The sequence below is a fragment of the Lepisosteus platostomus genome, chromosome 14, assembly GCF_059453375.1.
Source record: "Lepisosteus platostomus isolate fLepPlt1 chromosome 14, fLepPlt1.hap1, whole genome shotgun sequence".
Lineage (NCBI taxonomy): Eukaryota > Metazoa > Chordata > Actinopteri > Semionotiformes > Lepisosteidae > Lepisosteus > Lepisosteus platostomus.
In genome coordinates, this window is record NC_142624.1 from 40,919,204 (window position 1) to 40,940,816 (window position 21,613).

General features: G+C 37.1%; 1 protein-coding gene across 2 annotated transcripts in view; it reads left to right on the top strand.

The window, feature by feature from the left end:
- The window catches only part of LOC148649506 (von Willebrand factor D and EGF domain-containing protein), a 75,211-nt gene extending 53,851 nt beyond the window's left edge, over positions 1-21,360 (top strand). The window contains exons 19-32 of one of the 2 annotated variants that reach the window (XM_088606297.1): positions 1,099-1,236; positions 3,792-3,956; positions 8,458-8,622; positions 10,807-11,754; positions 11,927-12,022; positions 12,680-12,775; positions 13,556-13,651; positions 13,873-13,968; positions 14,198-14,293; positions 16,119-16,214; positions 16,639-16,734; positions 16,891-16,986; positions 18,912-19,009; positions 19,463-21,360. In XM_088606297.1, the coding sequence (XP_088462423.1) occupies positions 1,099-1,236; positions 3,792-3,956; positions 8,458-8,622; positions 10,807-11,754; positions 11,927-12,022; positions 12,680-12,775; positions 13,556-13,651; positions 13,873-13,968; positions 14,198-14,293; positions 16,119-16,214; positions 16,639-16,734; positions 16,891-16,986; positions 18,912-19,009; positions 19,463-19,483 (2,303 nt within the window). In that variant the 3' untranslated portion in view covers positions 19,484-21,360. The remainder of the gene's footprint in view (positions 1-1,098; positions 1,237-3,791; positions 3,957-8,457; positions 8,623-10,806; positions 11,755-11,926; positions 12,023-12,679; positions 12,776-13,555; positions 13,652-13,872; positions 13,969-14,197; positions 14,294-16,118; positions 16,215-16,638; positions 16,735-16,890; positions 16,987-18,911; positions 19,010-19,462) is intronic. The other variant, XM_088606298.1, reaches the window with a different exon arrangement.
- The last annotated feature ends 253 nt before the right edge of the window (positions 21,361-21,613 follow it).

The window sequence follows — 21,613 nt, forward strand, 5'->3', positions numbered from 1 at the left end:
CAGCTGGTTAAATATTGAGAAAATAAAAACACATGTGTTGTCCCTCATAGGCAAGTTCATCACCATGCAGAGAAATTGCCCCCAGCCTAGATAATATTTCAGTTCAGTCTCATTTATTATTTGATCATTTAAGGCATTAACTCTCATTTTTTCATTGTTACATGGAAAGAAAAAGATTCTTCTGCTCAGAGCAATATTTCTTTCTGATGGTACTTACCTGTGTTAGACTCCTTCAGCACTTGAAATTCAAGCAGCATTCTGATTTTTCGCATGAAGGGAACTAGACATACAATACAGCCCACAGCAGAAACTCAGTTATTAATCTGCATCATAAATCCCTACAAGGGAGGATTCTTCTAGTTATCTGGCTCCTGGTTTCAGAGAGCTGTCACTTGTCCTCTAAAACTGCCAGAGGTTGCATACATCCATAGCCTGGTTTAACTCTACACAGTGATATACAAAATGCCTATAAATGGGTAGATGGTTTTCATTGAATATAAACGGCCTGATTTTTGTTCCAGTGTAGGGAAGACGTTCATACCATTTGAGAGCAGGCTTGCAATGGCCATATTAAAGGAAGAACACTTATATTGTAAATATGGTGTCTCTTTTGATTGTGATTTAATATTCTGTACATGCAATCCATGGATGACCACTTATCAAAATGTGGGCATGTTTGGATTTATTAATAATTAGAAATATAGGAATGTTTTTCTTGTAAATTGTAAACAAAAATTATATTGTTTATTTCCTTTTTAAAAGGTTTTTTGCAGTGTGCAGAGGACCTCATTAATTGGTGTGAAATTTTGAATAACCAGCAAAGTAATTTCCATCTCCAGAGACAGCCTGCCCTTTGACTCTGTTTTGCATTTTTAAAACGAAAAGGCTGTCTTACTGTATCACTATGTTACAGTACAGAGGAGCTAAGAAAAGAAAAACCACAATAAAGTGATCAGTTGTTTGTTTGCTTGAAATGGATTTATGTGTTGCAAAGTAATCACACAGTAAAGATGGTGTGCTTCACTGAGGCTGACCACTGTTTTGAAGAAAGTGTGTTGGAAACAAAATGGAGATCCAGCTGACTACCTCTTCCTACAGGTACCACATGCCACGAGGATTTGAATGAGTGTGAGAAGACGCCATGCTTTCCAGGAGCTCCCTGCATCAACAGCTTTGGCTCCTTCAGATGTGGAAGCTGTCCACCAGGCATGCTGGGAGATGGGAGGTCATGTGAATGTCAGTGTTATATACAGAACTTTTTTATGGGCACCCAGCTGGGGTACACAGAATACATAGAGCTCTTCCAGCTAAACCTCCCCTGCACCAGACACGCCCACACAAAATAAACTAATATTCTTAAGTACACTATGTCTCAGTTCCCCTGATTGTTTTCACCTGCTACTTTGTTAGTTTATTTTTGTTCAACTCCAATTTCAATAGTTTACAAAATATGCAAATTTGTCTGCCTAATGTAATTTGAGTTTGTACTTAAAAGGTTAGAAATGTCCTATGCACTTCTCTTGGCAGGATGAATATTTACCCCTGTATGTTCATCTGAATGTTAAAATACATCACTCTCATGATCTCTTTAATCCCTATGATTTAGTTACACCACCTGTGAGAAGCTACAGTAGTTGTTTTAAGTGAAAGTAGATGAGCTGAGCAGTTTCAGATTACAGCAGACTGGCACAGAGAACTGGAGATTCTGTGGTTTGAGTTTCAGCAATGCCAATGCAATTAGAGAAAGTAGAGTGATGTGGTACAGTTGCTAAAGTAAGCCTCCTTCAGAATGGGCCCTGGGAGGTGGACGTTCATGAGTTAGTTTCACAATGATGCTCAGTTTTTGTTGTGTTGCAACTGTTTATTCACTACATGTCCACATTTCACTTCACAGGTCGTGCCATTCCTCTGCTTAAAGCACCCACATTGCTGAAAAGATTAAATAATGACTCTCTGTAGGAGATCACTAATTTAAAGACTTTGATTGACATACATTTTTGCTGTGTTGGAGGCTTCCTTGAATAACACAGAATTATCTCTTGCTCACAATTTTTAATACACGAAAATGTAAACTGATGTTGTGAGTTTTTTTCTATCAAAAATGCAATCCTGTTGTCATTTGACAGAGAACTCTAGATTCAGACTCTAAAATGATACATGCTTCACGGTGTACACAGCGGTCACTTGTTTGTTGATGAAACAGAAAGCAGGCTATAATATGAAACCATGCTCAATTAAATGATTGGAGCTCCAGAGCAGTGCTACTCTGATTGATTTGTGCAAGACTTGCTTTGTCATTACTTTATTTTCAAGTAGCTGGGGTGCATGTTCATATTATCTGCAGCTTTGCTTCTGTTTTTTTTTTTGTACTTTAGACCTCCGTGGTTTCTGATGAGTTTCAGCTGACTGATTTTGTGCTTTGCTTATTTCAGTTTCATGGTTGGTTTCCAACACATACACTTTCAGGTTTATTTGAGTTGCCATTTTTGCTGGTTGCTGTCATCAATCACAGCTTCACTCCATCTTCGTGGATTCCTGCATTTCAGTTTCGCTCCCTAAAACCCTATTGTGGAGCTGTGAGTGCAAAACACACTCCTCTATCCTGGAAACTGTTTTCTCGGTTCCTAAAAGCCACAAGGGAATTACACTTATGTATTTTTTCTCTATGAAGCTGTATAACAAATTCCCAGTTAAAGTACAGTATAACACAACAAACATCTGATCTTTCATTTCAGTTCAGTAACGTCACACATTTGTAATGATCAACTACATTTTTAATAAACTGGAAAAATAGCTATCCGTTTGCCCTGTGTGTATAATGCAACAGGAAAGTGATATTATGATGGACATAGTGGCTGATTTGTTTTGTATTAAAATAAAAGCTCTGTATGGAAAGAACTTGTGCATATGGTACAGAATGGTATGAACACCACCAGGTGGCCAAGAGGTGTAATTTGTAATAGAGAAATGAAAGACAAGTCTTTGTGAAACACACCTATGTACTGCAGGGGTAGTTTCCTATTATTTTTTAGATGCAGGGGTAAAAAAGGTTTCTATAACACCTCCAAGGAAACCACATTTCCACATTCCTACATTTTCAGTGTGGAATTAACTTAATCTTGTCTATATTTCTATGTTTGTTTAACCTGTGTTGTAAATTACAAAATGTTCAGGACAACATATCTACAGTATTAACTGTATCATCAAATGCTTGCAGGTAAAGGCCCAGTGATGACAAGGAAGTTATTATTACCAATTAATTCACACTTTGGATATACTTATAACTTTTTTGAGAGGTTTTACAGTATATATATATATTTCTTTAAAATTATTTTGTTATTTATGTTCAGCTAATATTTCAATCTAGTCATTGAAAAACTAGACAATTTTGCCGCAATGTTACCATAACACAATCATGTGCTTTACATGAAAATATACATTCTTATACAGTACATGCTGTATACTATACAGTATATTATAGAGTGCTGCACATACAGTATGTTTGTGAATGGGCTAAAGTAGATCATTATATTGTAGAAGGTGTAGGGATAAAATGTATCTGAAGTGCAATTTCAGATTAATAGTTGTAAAGCTCATATCCTAGTTCTGCTTCTTTTTCTCTTCTCTATTACCCTGGGCAGTTCATAGCTTTCTGCTGCGTATTCCATGTTTTCTGAATTGACTGGGTAGTTAAGCTAAGCTCAGTTCTGTCAGCAGTCCGGAGTGCCACATGCTCGATGAATAATTGAGTTGCTGCTGCACCTTTTTCTGTCTTTGTTGCCTTATTTCAGCTCAGAGACGTGTGGACATCATAGACACGGCTGCTCCTGACACTCAGAGTGTGCCAGATCAGTTATCCAGGATGGAAAGTGTCAGGCTTCAGCCTCCAGAGACCCCAAAAGAGGCTGAAAAAGGTCCATTTGTAGTTAATGCACTCAGCGATAGTGGAAATACAGGCAAGTACATCCCAAGTGTTATCATTATTTTGAACAAAATGTTTATGTGGGATTTCAAATATACTTACTGTAAGCTAAAAACAAAGGGTTGGAGATACAGAATAGTAAAACATAATTGCCCTTTTTCTTTGACAATGACACTCCTTAAACTCATTGTTCAAAACCAGCTCCTTATTTATTTTTCCCTGTGGAAATATAGATATATTCCCCTACAGTTTCAACCATGTTTGATTTTATGTAGTAACTTTAATGATTAAAACTGGCTGTATTTTTAAAATTGCACTAGTTAATTGGACAGAGCAGTCTCTTCCCAAAACTGACCTCAATATAATAAGGTTAAGTAAAGGACAACTTGCTCTTAGAAAATGATTAAGGCTTTCTAATTTGCCATTGACATCTCTGCCTTTTTGTGTGAGCTCAGTTCACTATTAAATACACAGACTAGTTAATCAGTGTCCTCCATAACAATACTGCAAGCTTACTCATGAAATAAAAAATATGTTCCATATTATTACGCTATTATAAGGTTTCAGTTTGCACAGAATATATGGAAATTCATTCCAAGCCTCTGCAGTATGTTCTTTCCTACTGTAGAAAATAAAATGCATATTCGTATGTGTTGGGAAAACCGTCTCACAGTCGATGAATGTGTTGAATTCAATTCAATTGCACTTATTCAAATCAACAGTCTAGTTAAAGTATCTAAAACATGTCCCAGTTTAATAACATAATATTTAAATTAATACAGTTACAAAACTTGCTTGGTCTAAAGCATGTACTTTATTTCAACAGAAATAGAATAGTTTTCAAATATTGTCAATTCAGGAAAGAACATGTGTATTGACATTTCTTTGGTTTGGAGAAAACCAGGTGCCATTCCTACCATTTTTGCCAATAAAAGGCAACAGATGAAAAGAGAATGCAGTGAGAGAGTGATATCAGTGGCTGATAAAAAAAATAGAAAAAAATCAATCTTCACAATTTAAGTGGTCCTTTCTGTCATAATTATGTTTAAGACCTAAGTTAAAATGTGTGTTAAATATGGTTTTACAACGAATAGCAGTATTTCTATTGGATTAAAAGAGATGTATTCACAAACCTGCTTGTTTACAATGTAATAGGGCCGTTTTCAAGTCACCAGAAGTTTTGTTGCCTTGTTCTGAATTGCAGACAATGACGGCAAATTGGCACCAATTTAATCTATTTTGTGATGTAAATTGTGGTTTCAAATGCACTCATCAACGCCAATTCTTTATAACTCTGTAATGTACAAATAGTGCTGCAGTTCCCCTTAAAGGAGGTCCAGAAGCAGATAGCTTAAATGGACTTGATGAGTGCGTGTTTTTCCCAAGGTGTAGCGTGAGTGTTGAGTCTATTTTCAGATGTGATTGTGTGCTGACACCCCCAGTGCCACAATCTTTAGAAAACCCGATTCTAAGTGGTATTACAGGATTTCTGCGGTACAAAATGTTGTCTATAAGCAACAATAATAATAATATAGACTTATTTTTAACTGAGAAACAATTTGAAAATTATTAGGAATGGTTGATTTTTTTAAATTCTTGTGCCATAATAAATCCATATACTAAGCATTGCATCCTTTGGCGGTGGTCCCCTGCCCTACAGTATATCATCCTATCAACATTGTAGTGTTTTCCAATGTTTCACAGGAGCTATTAGAAGTGCCAACAGCCAACTTCCAGAGACACAGTGAGGGCTCAAGGGTGTGTGATGAGATGTCCTATATGCTGACCGTCAGAGTTTACTGAATTCTTTATTCATATCAGTAGCAATATTAATATAGACGCTCATCCCCACAAATTGCCTGTCATCACACTCAGAAGTCTAGATGAAATGTAAATGCAGATAACACAATATGTCATTCCTCCGCTCCATAAATCTGCCGGTTTTCTGGAGTATTTGTGCTGACCTTGTTGAAATGGCACAAAAATCAGTTTTAAATGTGTAATTATAAGCTCAATAAATCTCTTTTTAATAAAAAAACAGCTGTTAGGAAATTGTCTTGCCACAGGCAGCCTTTGCGTTTGCCGTAAAGCAAAATGAATTGTCTTTTGCAATAGAAGTGACTGCTATGAAAAACACATCAGTGTTTACATCTGTTTGTTTCAGCTACACGCAGGCAAATATGTGTCTGAAGTTTGAGTTTTAATTCTCCAAAACAGATGCTGAAGTGGAGCCTTTTATAATGTAGGACGGACATGATGACTGTTATCTTAGATCTGATGTATTAAAGCATGAATTGATAAGGGGAAGTGAACAGAGTTACAAAAGTCTTAGCTCAGTTTTTCTGACAGCACTCCAAATCAAAAAACCATCAGTGCAGTTGTCTCTAATGGACATTTCATGATTTTTGAGTAATGAGGCAATTTACCTAATTTTTCACTCTTGTCTCTGATGCCCCTAAAAGGAAAGGAGGATTTTTTAGAGGAGATGGGATGCTGAAACAGCAGGTTGTTCAGCAGAGGTTAAGCTAGAGGTGAAATACAGAAGAGCTGTTGGAATTCTTCACATCCATTCCTCTTAGGAGCTAACCTTCATTGCCCCTCCATTATTGTATCTGGAATTCAGTCCTGCAGTAGCATAATTAGCATTCCCCCAAAAAAGTAAAAAATATATCAAAAAGTATACTTTTTTTTATTGTTTTTTGGTATTTAAAAAACATACCAAGAGGACAGTTATTACTACATGCAGTATGTCATCTGAAGCTCCTTCATAATTAGTATGTGCAGCTATGCCTTTAATTCAGCATTTTCTGAAGAGTTTCAGGAGCATTGAGGTCATAGGGAGTATGATTTAAATGCACAGATCTACTCTGTTTGAATGAATGTAAATTATGTTGTCATAAAAAATAATTATACAGGAATAATCTAAAAAAATGGTCTACCTCTGAAAATGTAAAATAATTGTATTTTATTAAAAAGCAGAAGTGTTTTTTAATGGTTTGACATTCAAAGAACTGTCATTCAAAGTGTATGGTATCTTGATATTTATAGATTCCTAATTTCTAAGGGTGAGTGGCATGAATAGCTAATAAATTCCACTTACTTTGCATCAGAATCTCGCACAAATGGACTGTTAATGTGCTTATTGTAGCTTAAAATGATTAATCTGACTCTTTAATGATGTTTGTCATAATAGCAATTTTGCTAAACGTCTGACATGGTATTTTCTGAGATTCGAGATCAGTGAGAGCGAAGAGATAAAAAGTTACTGCACTTCCGTTAACCTAACAGCCATTTCCCTTCCTCTTGTTCTGCATATATATTTTCTCAATTATGGCACTTTCAAATCAGTGCAATATGATCAAAGCAATATGGATATCCATATGTTTAGATAATTCAGATGTTAAGATTTTTCAGACACTCTCTGCTACAAACTTGTAGAATGTGATTTATAAAAATGCATAGGAATCAGTAAATAGAGCAGTAGTTGAACAATAGCAGCAACACTTCCCATTAATGTGGTTTATTTTATATGCCTGAATTGCTATTGCCTAAAATGTTGTTTTCCTTAAAATGCACAGAAAATGTTCTCAAGCAAATAAATACAGTTATTCAGGTGGGTAGCTGCAAAGGAACAAGTAATAGGTTTATTCCATGGTGAAAAGAGAAGAAAGAAAACTCAATGTTTCAGCCGTGGAGCCTTCTTCAGGTGTGAGCCTCCAGCACCAGCTTGCTGCCTACCTGGTGCCATTTCTATGTCTAAAGAGATGAGCCAATCACATCCCTCTGAGGGCCTTATGTTGTGTTTACTGTATGTGCAGTAATGTAGTATTATAATTAAGTAATCTAAACATTTTATGCTGATATTCATGTTTTTGACAATATGTGAATCAGTAATAATAACCCCATTCATTCTTCTGACAAAAGTGCTGGGTGAGGACTGGACTTCAAGGGCCACCATAGTATTGATTCTCAATCTGTCCTCAATGTGTCCTGTGACGAAGTCAGAGTGATACTGTAGAGATTAGAACAGGAGGCGTTACTTTGGAAAACATTGGTCGCACCCTCAGAGGGATGTGATTGACTCATCTCCTTAGACATAGAAATAGACATAGGTAGACTGCAAGCTAGTGCTGGAGCTATATGTAATTGTTTTTACATAAAAAGTCAAGAACTGTAATAACACTGGCTACATCTTATATTGCTTCCACAAACTTTGAATATAGCAACTTTTTTACGCCACTTAAAGGTGACCTTGAAATCTTTGTGAATTAATGTGTGTGAGATGAGTGCAAAACTCCACGTATTTATAGAAGCAATAACATTCTCATTTACAGAAATGAAAACACTGTAATCATACAGTCAAGTTAAAATGTAATCTCCTAGGTCCAGTGGCAGCTGTGCACATGATTTAATTGCTGCCCACTCTGCATTTTGGAACTACAACGTGTGTTAAAAATGGCGCTGTTGGCTGCAGGTTTTGTGCTACTGTGCATATTGTGATCCTTTCCTCCTAATGAAAACCCTTGCTCTCCCAGGGCCCTCCCCTCCAGTGGACAGCAAGACCAGGTGTGCGAGCAGGCCGTGTTTCCCAGGTGTGCAGTGCATTGACCGGAGGCCTCCATACGGTGGCTATGTTTGTGGCCGCTGTCCTCCAGGGCTCTTTGGTAATGGCCACACGTGTGTGAAGCCCAGTGGAGCAGGTGAGAGTGTATTCACTGTTTTTTTTGTGATTCTTCAGGGAATTGTGGAGAAGTGTTCGTTTACAAAAAGGAAAATCAGATTCCATCTCCTGATGGGCATCTTTCCTGTTTGCACTGAAAAGAATCGACACTAAAGTATTTAAAGTACATTTTCTTGTAAACCTTTTTTTTATTGAAGGGTAAAAATAACGCAGAGGGTACTTTTAGTGGAAATAAGTGATGAATCGTGACCAAAAATCAGCTGTAAACCTTAAGTAAAGATAAGGAAAAAATAAGCAGGATGATACATAAAGCAGGGCTTGAGCAGATCTTATGATAGCCTGGTACAGCCTGGTAATCCATATTCACCCATACATTTTTTTCCCTGACCCTAAATGTGCTATACTGAATAGTGAATATAAAACGTGTTATTTTATGGTTCAGGTTCCACATTGAAAAAAATATTACTTGCAGACACATTAAATATAATAATAATAATTGATAATTGCTTACACTTATGTAGCGGTTTTCTGGACACTCCACTCAAAGCGCATTACAGGTCATGGGGATGCCCTCCACCACCACCAATGTGCAGCATCCACCTGGATGCTCAAATATGTACCATACGATCTGCTCAAATATGTACACCACTATCATTATCACAGATCCTACCTAGAAATAACATATCATGGATATGCAAATTCAGTATAACAGCTCTAAATACGGTACTCTTGTACAGTATAAATGGGAATACCAAGTGCTTTAAGCTCTTTGGGACCGCTCAGAAATGTAAATCTTAAAAAAGATGAAAAACTCGTTATCACTTTACATTCTGGATTTTATCAGAAGTACAGTAAAATATTCACGTGGGATTATCACCAGTGGGCTTATATTGTCAGAACCTTCCTGGAATGTACATTGCCTATTTTTAGTCCTGTAACATACTGTTCCAGATGATAAATTAGTCCTGTAAAAAATATATTCAGTTTATTTTTCGCGACCTGAAAAAAGCTAAAGTATTATTCCAGCTTAGTTGAGATGGCCACTTCCCTTCAGTCACACAGCTGTTAAGACTGTCCCGGCCAGTAAATGCTCATGCAGTTTGAGATTAAATATGCATTAAATTAAAGGACATTATGTTTGGGCCTATTTACTTTTGTGTAGTGTTTATTTCATTGTTAAAATACAAGCTGGTGATTCTTTCATCTGCTTTCCTGTATTATAAAATAGTTTGTGACATGCATAGCTTGCTGTGCTGCTATGTGTTATCATTCTATTCTAAGTTCTATTTCTCAAACATATAATTTCATAACCATGTCCTATTTATTTCTTCAACAATGATCCCTGTCCATTTCTGTGTGAATGGTACTTGGTATAATACCAGTGACACTCTCAAAAGGGACTTTTTCTAATGCTGTAAATGCATTGTAATGTGGGGAATAGAGCATCTTCGTTTTTCTCAAAGTTTGAACATGCCCAAAATAATCATGCTAAAGTGCGTGGCTCTTTTTTTCAGCCATTTCTATACAATTCTAATGCCTATATTGTGAAGAAACATGATTATAGAAGACATATTTGTTTTCATTTACAAAGCTGTTATTCCTTATGTTTAATGTGTTTGTTTGCTACGGTTTAGACACCCTTTCTTATATCAGTGATGGCAAATAAATCACAGCCTGTTAGCTGGCTATTGAATAGCCTTTGCATCTGTTTTCAAAACCATTGCTTTTCCATGTGTTTACTCAGCCTATGCCGAACTGAAGCAATTTCACTCAAATTGCTTTGAATGCGTGATTAAGAAAAAGCTCTGCATTTCCAAAGATTAAACAACTTTGTTTGGCAGACTTACAGATTTTTTGTTCTCATTGTTAAAACTGCAGTAGTAATTTTAGAAGTAAAACTCTAAAGAAATGTTTAGCAGATTATGAAATGACAACGGGCAACATTCTGCTAAGCTTTTACATGATGCAAGGATCTCCTTATTTCCTTCAGAATGGAATCTAAAACTCCCATTGACATTCTGATTACAAAGCTATTCAAATGCAAAAAACTAGTTTAGCATCAATATATCTCCATTTAATAAATGACCTTTTTATGTGATGTTGAAAAATGGTGAAAACTTTTCTTGGGAAAGAATTTACCATTTTGTTTTTGTTTTTGCACTGTATATTTTAGTTAACTCTCCAATGTATACATTTCTTGCAGTTCCTCCTCATCATGCCACAAGACTAACACAGCTAAAGAATTCTCAAATACACTACATCACGAATAAAGTTTCTCAACCTCTTTTACCTGTTGTACCCTCAAGAAATGTGGAAAAGAAAGTTTCCAGGCCTAAAATGATGACAAATAATGCCACAACAAGATATCTCCAAGCTCAGGATCCTGGATATAAGAATGAGAATAAAGAGACAATTGTTCTACCAGAACAACTTGTTACACAAACTAACTCTCCAGACAAACCTCATCATTATTATGACCAGCTCCCAACTCCCACTCATTTTCCAAACACCACCCTTAGGACAAACACTAAAAGCAACAGTTCTTCTCAAGATACAAAATATCTTCATGTGACAGCTAGAAGTCAACAGCACAATGATTCCTCCTGGAGATTTGTCGGTATTACAATACAGCCCTTGCAGGAACATACACCTGCGCACAGCGGAGATGTCAGGATAACAAAGCCTCAGAATTCTGCTAAACATGCCAGAACCAGGTCTTCAGCAACTTTAAGAAAATACACTGAAATTTCATTAACTAGAACAAGAGCACAGTCCTCTACAAAGTCATACCTCCAATGGTCATCTGCTCTGACCGCTGCTCTTACATCTTCATCCTCTGCCATGTCAGAAACAGAATTTGCAGATGATAGTGTCTTTGGAAAGCAGATATCCAAGACCTCTGTTCATCATGTGCCTAAGACCCAGACCACAACAGCTAGAAGACCTTACACCTCTTCCTTTAATGTAGCGACCCCTCTGCACACATACCTCACCTCTCAGATAAGCAACCACCTTTTCATGGTGGAAAAGAAGCTCACCTGCGCTGACATGCCATGCTTCAATGGAGTCCAGTGTGAACCCACCCAAGATGGAGGCTTTAAGTGCGGGCGATGTCCTAATGGATACACTGGAGATGGAAGAGTGTGTAAAGGTACAGCACTTGTTTCTTGAACCAAATACTTTCAAGGTCTTTGTCAAAAAGCAAGTTTGCAAATGCTATCCTCAATGTAACTAGGATACAAGGTATAATGTAAATGGGCCAAGTAACCTGTTTTTAAATAGGTGTAGCTTTGAGTAATAAATATCTCATTTGTGTCTACTAGCTGTTTGTAGACACCCTTGCGGAAGGAACATGGAGTGTGCTGCTCCGAACACATGCCGCTGTAAACCGGGGTACACTGGTCACATCTGTCATCTGGGTAAGAGTCTGCAGTAACAACAAAGGGTTTGCATTGTTATTGAAGGCTAGTTCTTTATGAACAGATGCCAAACCATTGCCAATAAAAACAAATGCTTTGTCAGCCAGGGCAAGTTTATGACAAATACTTAAATATTAAGTATGCCATGCCTTTATATTATATTCATTGCCTTGTCTCATCATGTAACCAAGCTACTAAAGTAATTGATAATCACATATACAGGACTCAACTGTCTTCATGTGCTGTATTACTTGATTTAACAAAGAATGGGAACAAATTCCCACAACTGTGTCACAAACTGCACGCAGGCACGCAGACACCGCTGCATTCCCACAAGCACCCGATCACTCACTAATTAACTTCACTCCCCTTGTCTATTTAAACTTCCGCTCTGCAACCTGTCCTCACTCACTATTGAGCTTTCCTCAGCCTGAGCTACGTGTCCAGTTAGAGACTTGCTCCGACTCCTCGTTCGTTATTGTGACCACCTGGATTTCTGACCCACCATTTCCGATCTCCGACCTCGCTCTAGCCTCATGATTTGGAATACATTCGCTTGGGAATTCAGTTTTCTCTCTCTGACTCCGCACAGGGTCTTTATTCCTCAGCATACATGACAAACTGATTGCAGTCTACCAATTATTTGTGTAATTTCAGCAATCTGCAGACCAGACTGTAAAAATGGTGGAAAGTGTATTGCACCAGATGTCTGTGACTGTCCAAAAGGATACCATGGAGAGACGTGTGAAGCTGGTAATTTGCTTTTCCTTGGTACAAATACTTGTGGATAAGTGTATTGTTATACAACTGACTTCAACAAGGACATACTACTGTAGTTTTACAAAACAAAGTCTGCTCCTTCATGTGTAGGAACAGACCCATAAAATACCAAAACTACTCTGTTAAGAAAAAAGCGGTAAAAGACAGACTTCCTGAAAGTTTAAGGAGTATAATATTGAGGTGAGCTGGGCTGTCAACAAAGTGACCCCAAAGTGAAAGAATGTGTTTCTGTAGCAGGTGTGTAGGAGTGGAAAATAACATGACAGATCACTGAAGCAAAGCTAACATGTGACTTGATGACCCATCATATTATTCTACACTATATCTCTGGGAGTTTTTCTCAACATTTGTAAAATAGTAGTGCCATCTAGAGTAGAGTCTCAGTGTCTGTATTCAGAACAGCAGTCAAAGGCATTGCCCTGCAATGAGTGGGGTTCACTACATATTATGGTTATTTCAAATATTGTATTTGCTGAGCAATGTCAGAAAACAGCTGTCAAAAGACATGTCGTGCTTCACCCAGATTAACAGGATGAGAGCAGTTACAGATACCAAACACCAGAACAATTTTGTTCAATTTTCAAGAACTTCCCAACACGACCTTTAACATAATAATGAACTTTACCAACCAATTCTTATTTACTGTAAATCTACTTAAGGAATACATTAATAATGCATTTCAATGATGTATCAGGAATTTGCATATCATGCATGTGATAGGAACAGAAATGATCATTTCTGGCCTTTATTCAGCTCTGTGCAGTCTGCCCTGTGAACACGGAGGCACATGTGTGGCCCAGAACACCTGCTCCTGCCCATATGGATTCGTTGGTCCAAGATGTGAAACCAGTATGTTTCTGGGTTTTTTTCTAAAAGCTGAGTAAACGGAAATGTTAATTAACAATTTTTATACTAAAACACTGTATGTGTTTCATTGTATGGCTTTTGTGTTTTGTGCCCCTGCACTGGATCATTATCCTTAATGAGAGTAGGTTCTCAATGGGCTTATCTGGTTTCATAAAAGATTATACTGTAATTATAATTATAATGGGTGTCCTTTCCCCTGTCAGTGGTGTGTAACAGGCATTGTCAGAATGGAGGCATGTGTGTTTCACCAGATGAGTGCCAGTGCAGGCCAGGTTGGAGTGGTCCATCCTGCGAGACAGGTAACTTCGCCCAGTCATTAATTAAAACACAGTAAAATGTGCTGTATGAATGCACACATGTGAAAAAGGTGTAATAAGAATATAAGCAACCTCAAAATGTGAACCACTGTATTTCTCAGCTTGATGGTGAGATATGGCTTTTTTCTGCTTGTTCTTTGAAGTCAGAAAGCATTTGTCTGTTTCTGATGACATATTCATATTTTTTTGCTGCTGTATGTGTTTTCTGCAGCCACCTGTAGTCCTGTCTGTCTAAATGGAGGCACCTGCATTCGCCCAAATACCTGCTCCTGTCCTCATGGATTTTACGGATCACAGTGCCAGAATGGTGAATGGAAATGCAGACTTTGTTTATCGTTGACACCATACATAGGCTGCAAAGGACACCTGACACCTGAAGAAGGCTCCACAGCTGAAACACTGCGTCTCTTTTCTTTTCAGCATGGAATAAACCTTTACTTGTTCCTTTAAATAATTAAGCAGACATCTTTATCCAGGGTGACTTATATGAAATAATAACAGTTTATGCAACAAGTGTCACAAATGTATAATCAACTGTAACCAAGTCTACTTACTAGTAGACAACTGACAACTGTAATACAATAAAACTAATATAAGATAACATTCTAAAATATGAGATATAACTCATAACAACTTATATAATATAAGAACTTGCAAGGGCATTAATTTAAAGATGTACAGGCAAGATTAAGAAGGGATTGAAAAAGTGAGTAGGATTGGGAAGGATCAAAGATAATGCCAAGGTTTTGAGCTGAGTTAATGAAGATGATGAGAAGGAAACAGATCAGTACAGGGATAGAACGGAAGGGAGCAGAGTTATTTGATTACTCAGTTTGAGATAATGTACCTGTATACAGGACAAGAAGGATGAGAAGCAGAGTTATATATTTGTGAGAAAATATCATAGATATATTAGAGGAAAAGGAGGAAATCTGTGTTTCATCAGTATAGATGCCATAAGAAAATACATGAAGGGAATTTAGGTGGTGGTTCAGAGAGAAGAGAACTACAAGTACTGACCCTTGCTGAACATCTATAATAAAGTAAACGAAGTGAAGTGAGAAAAGAGTCTTACCAAAAAGATCAATGAGATGGAAAAGGCATCAGGCAAAAATAGTACCAGAATTCACAAGCTCAGAGAGAGAACAGAGAACTGTGGTGTGGTTATCATTGTCAAAGCTGATGAAGATCCGAGGAGAATTAGGATGACGGAGAGTGAGTCAGTAAGTCAGTATGAACAGAATGAATGTCTGTAAGTGGTTTCTGTGTAATATACAAGATAAAAACCAGACTGCAAAGAATTAGTTTAGTGAAAAAGATAAAACACCTGACATTTAATTGTTCTCTCTGGAGCTTTGGAGAGAAAAGGAAGTAAATAAGTAGAGATTTTTTAACAGAAGGATGAAAGGAGAACATTTTGAAAATGGACATTCTGTTATCCTTTGTAAACTCAAAAGGAAAATAGACATGGAATAAATGGAAGGGAAACATGCAGGAGCAAATGTCTGAAAGTACTAAGTACTAATGTACTAAGCAGGATGGAGTTTTCAGTACTAGCAAGGAACAATGATTAAAGAGCAAATAACAAATGCCTGAACCAGAAGGAGGGCTAAAAAAGAGGGGGAGGCTGAGAGAGGAAAAAAAGAGGGAATGCCTTTTGCAAAGGTAAGAGAATGAAGTTGAGGGAAAGAAGCAGTCAATGAAAGCTGTGCCAACTACATTGTGGGGTGGAAATTCTAAAAGCTCAATTTGGCTTAAGGTCTGGCATCCAGTTAAAGTTAATTTAACATGCATGGTGTATAGGTGCAATAATCCTTTTGTGTGAGATAGAATAATGATTCTGAAGTCACAGAACAACTCCTGAAAGAGGTGGTCATTCATAGTTTAGTTAAAATGTTTGATCTTGCAAAATTATTTGTCATGGAAAATAATAGAGAACTAAACATCTTTTCATTTCCATTTTTTCAGTTTTTCAAACGTAAGCTCTCTGATACTTTACAGTAGATAGGTAATGTCCAGAAACTGTTCCCATCCTCTCAGCTTATTGCTCTTTGATAAGATGTTCAATAACCATACAGTATGTCGGTCTATAGCTGTAGAGCTCCCTGTAAGCATATGCTGCTGTTTTCCAGCTGTATGTAGTCCACCATGTAAAAATGGTGGCCACTGCATGAGGAATAATGTGTGCTCCTGTCCCGAGGGATATACAGGAAGCCGCTGTGAGAAAAGTAAGTTCTGCTGTAAATTTACACATTATCATCCATTATGTCCCATATGTTTACTGAAGTCAGCCAATATTTGTGCATGCCCAGAAGATACAATATTTCATTGTGCTGCTACTATAGAACATATTGTGATTTAAGATGCACCATATGGATATGAAAAACAGCTGACAGATATTCTGAGATAGTCGCTGAGACATTAAAACATTTATTTTGTATTATTCAGGGGAATATAGTGCCTTATAATGGAAAGACTTTTATAAACAGATACTACAGTTTGTAGGATTCTTATCCATTACGTTTTATCACACATTGCATGGTAAAAGGTGACTGAACCAAATCAGTGCACTGTGGCCCAATCCATTGAATTTGCATTCATTCGCCGTTTTCCACTTGAAGCAGAATCTGGAATCGTTCTTGTGCTTCTTAGGCATTTGTGATCCGATGTGTCTGAACAGTGGAAGGTGTGTCAGTCCTAATGTGTGTGATTGTCCATCTGGTTGGAAAGGAAAGCGATGCCATAAACGTAAGTAGAGCCCCGAGATGTTTCAGGCTCCGATGCCAGTAAGCGTGGTGGATGTCATGGATAAATCCCACAAGACTTAGGAAAAAGAGAATGTTTAATTTTACAGGTTAAATATTAAAGTTTCTGGCTTATTGAGTTTTTTTTTTAATCTTGTAGCCGTCTGTCTGCAAAGGTGTCTGAATGGAGGGGAATGTATAGGTCCAAATACCTGCCACTGTACCTCTGGATGGGAAGGAATGTTGTGCCAAATCCGTAAGTATCTGTTTAACATAAATACAGCACTCCATAATACAAGTGTACCGGGCCTGTACAACTAGAAACTGAATCTGTATATATCTCTAGAGAAGATGCCAGTGTCAGCCTCACTTTTTAGTCTTTAAAATGCAGTCTATCTCTCATGTTTTTCTAAACATCTAAACTGCATCCTTTTGTTTTCTACTTGCATGAAAGAGCTGACTGATTAGGTCAGTCCTTGCAAACGTGGCTCGTGCCCAGCCCGCATCTGAAATTTCATTGCTAAAGTTGCTCCAGACACTGCTGTCTTGGCCCATTTATAGGAGGTAGTAACCTGCTGATAAGCCGGTTGTTAAAGCTGACAATTGAATTATTTGTTACAGTTTTTAGATTTCCTGACCCAGTTATTGCAGTGAACTTTTGATTCCATAACGTTATCCAATATGCAATTATTCTCATTCATAATGAATATTTGTGTAGCAATGTTGCATCAGTGTGGTCTTCTGACTAATACAGAGGGTATAGTATGTGGTCCTAAAAAGAAACTGCAAGGCAAATATGGAATTTATATAAGCATATCACCCAGTTAATTTCTTCTGTTGATACATTGTACAGTATGTACTGCAACCAACACATCTTCAAATGCAAACTGGTGATGAAGGACAGCATTCAAGCATGACAAGTTACAAATTCCTTGAATTACCCACGCAAAATGTAGATTCAGTTTATTAATTGGGAAACATGCCATTTAAGAAATCATGTTAAGGAACCATCAATTCATAACACGATAGTTTCTGTGAATTGAAAACCACAATAATGTAGTATAGCAGCAAGGCTGTAATTATTATGCTTCGAATTAAGCCTTCAGAAAAAGTATAATAATGTTTCTCTTGCCTTGAATGGAAAATCACTTGGGGACCTTTTAACCCCATTTAGTCAGCTTCTTAGGAGTGCTGAGGAGATAGGAGACTTACAGTTCAGATGGGCATGTTTGTGAAACAGGGCATCATAAATTATTTTGGCATCTCCAGTGATGAAGTGCCCATGTATATCTGGACTTCAACCCGAGCAGGAGGTCATGTGTTATAAGTGGGGACAGACAGGCTACCTGATGATGACATGACTAGTCACCACCAGTGACGTCTCAACTTAAAAAAACTCACCAGCAATTTGGAATGCTCTTGCTTTAGCAACTAGACAGCAAAAATAATCACGTCTGTGTCCACTACTGTCCAGCCTGCAACTGAAACTAATGTTGAACTGAGAGACTGTATGCAAATACATATCCTGTCCAGGACAATTCTGCAACAAGTGATATTTTGTGAAGATCCCCAGTTGTTTAAGCCTGATAGGAGATTTTTGTCAATATCACTGAATATCATCACATAACATTTACACAATCTGGGTGATAAAAAAACACTCTTTCCTATACAAATATTTTTGTTCACTTAAAAACAGTTCCTGTTCTTCACTGAAAATTGGGAGTGGCAATAAAAATGATTTATGTTTTATTTTGTAAGGCTTGTTGCTGCTTATTACAGTAATTTATTTTAAGTCTGTTAAGCTTACAGCAGAAAATCCTAAACTATTTGCCCTCATAAAATTATAATTAAAAACAACTAAAAAACATTTAAACAGGAATAGCCTTAGTTCAATCCCTGAGTACAATAAAGTCATTTTTCATTAACTGAAAGAATGCATTCTACACTACCAAATTCATTTAGTAAATGACTGTAATAGGAGCTCCCAAAGCGATGATAATTTTAACTGTAGCAGCCATAGCACTTCAAATACGGTGCAATAGAGACTACTCCAAGCCTTGTTGAAATCCCCCTGTTCCTGAAGTGGAATTAGAGCAACAGTAAGATGTGTAATGTGTTTCTGTCACAGTGATGAGCCATGTGTCTTGTCTTCGTGTTCGTGCTTTTGCTTTCTATGCACAGCTGTCTGTGAGCAGAAGTGCTTGTATGGGAGCCGCTGCATCAGGCCCAATGTCTGTGCCTGCAGGAGAGGATATGCTGGGACATCCTGTGGCAGGAAGGTAAGTCAGCAAAAAACCTCCATGTGATTAAATAACAAATTCTAATACTGCTGCATGTACTGTACAGAACAGCAGCTTGGCTGAATACTTGGAGCACCCAACAGTGCCTAATAGCATGTCGGGCCTCTGTGAACAGCAGGAAGCAGGAACAAGGTGTGGCCTGTATTCAGCAGGATGGTGAAAATGTGACTGTATAATTCTGGGAAAAAAATGATTGCCAATGACAACATAAAAACTTAATAAAGGACTTATAATTACTGTATATGTTAATTCTAAAATTAAAATACATTTTATATGAAATATATAATTAATTATTAAATACAGAGAATGCCAGTTATTCATCAGGTCCTGTTTTGTGGAAGAAGTGTAGAGCTCACTGATTGGGTGCTGCAGTGTTCAGTCTTGGCTACAGTGATGAAGAGCTCTTAAGATAAAATTGCACCTTCATTGCAGCTTCCAATAGGAAGAGGCTGATACACTGAATGTAAACTGTGCACTGAAGACACTGGCTTCCAGCCCTACAGCATCTGCCGTCTGCCTTTTCGCCAGTGGTATAAGGAGAAAATCAACAGGAGCAGCAGTGGTTTCCAGTGAGGGATTCAGCAGAGTTTGGACATTTTTATTATGAGCAGTTGTATAATGTATGGACTTTGTCATGTGGACTTGACATGTATTGTAATATAATTTTAAATGATTATATTTTATACATAAAGGGTATAAAATTATATATATATATCACTAGAAGTGCAATTGTCCATACTATATCTTTGTTAAGTTGTGTGTTCATGTTACACAATCTCCTTATTATCAGTGGGCTGGTGTTATTAAAACATGGCAGAGTCAGATCATTTTTCATGCCCTTTGGTGCCAAGCTGTACAAGATTCTTCCATTTCTTCTGAGGCTTGAATTGCTGATGAATTTCAGAACGCCATTCAACACTTCTGCTAGAACACATCTGGGCACTTGAAGTAATGAGTGTGGTAAAACATGAGTCATTAACATATCAAAGAGACCGGAAATGTTTAGCCACATAAACATAAGCGTTTGTAGAAAAGGTACTATGGGAACAATGGTTTACTCAACAGACTCTGACTCTTTTAAGGTAAAGATTCCACATGTATTTTCCAAATTGAAGCACTGTACTCTTTGTTAACCTTCTCTGATTACAGTATTAGAACCGTCACTGCCTGTGTTGTTAACTCTAAAGTGTATAGCAGATTACACCAGGGAGGACTTCCCACTAGTCCAGAATACATTTAAGCATGTAAATTAATCATGGTGTTCACAATTCTTAAAATAAGTTTAGAATTTTCTGTTTATTTAAACTTAAACTTTAAAATAATAAAGGTGTATTCATTTTAAACCTATTCCCAGATGTGATGGTTTAAAGCTTAGTTTGGTGACCACAACAATAACTTCAACTACGAAAAAACATTTTGTAGTATTGTGGAGTTTTCAAGGACCAGTTTATACCAAGAGTAATTCCAATGGATGATTTTGTAGTATATTGTTTGAAAATTGACCCTGACAGAAGTAAATAGTTTTTTTATAACTCAGACTGATAATCTTTGCAATAAGCATTCACTACAAAACCCAGATTGCTCTTTTTGTATTGGTAATGTTTTACAATACTTGCAGAAATCAATTCCAAAGAGCATCTGTGGCTCCAGTTTTTTTCCTATAAATTACATGTTTTTTTACTGAACTTTAAGACACATTTAAAACAGTGATCAAGTTTCCATGCTGCATAATGGCAAAATCTCAAAACAATCATGGTCTTGTTGCCAAATAACTATTTCGTTTTGATGTTTCTTTGGAAACTAGGTACACAGATGTGCTTTGTTTAGAGTTTAGAGCCTCAGTTCACCAGACCTTAATAAGTTTATATGATTAGTAAAATCAGCCAAGCAGAACCCTTTAATATACTGTAATTCACCAGTTGAAGTGTATCTTAATGTAAACAAACAGGGTACAAAATTCACTTTCAATTTACATTCATTACTGATTTACTTCAAAAACACCTCTGATGTAATAAAGCAGGATTAGTCTCACAGCTGTTCGTATTAATGTCATTGGAAAATACAATGCGTTAGCTTTCTGTACGTACTGTAGACACACTGTACTATCCAGCCTTAAGAATTAAGGCTGACATTTCTCTGCTGTTTGGTTTTCAAAATGGGACTCTGACTTAAATTATAGTCGTACAATGGTTCAATACTTTTGTACTGCAGACTGTGATTTTGTATATAATAAACATTTTATATACTGTATGTATATGCGTATCGTTTTAGCATTTTAGGATTTTTTGTTTTTTTCTTTCCAAATAAAGAATGTTTGTTTCTAAACGCTATCCCATTGCATTGGAAATTGTTATTCCACTAGCACCATAGCAAAAGCCTGCTACCTGTTTCCCTGCAGCGCTGCTTCCTTTGCACAGAAGACCTGGGAAAGACTGGCAGATACTGTATCCCTCTTGCATATTCCTGATGCTTTAAGCAGATGCTATGATACTCTAATGGAATAGAGGGCCACAGTCTGCACTGCCCAAGTGAAAAGGGTCACTAGATAAGAACTCCACATAGTTCTTGCATAACCCTAAAACT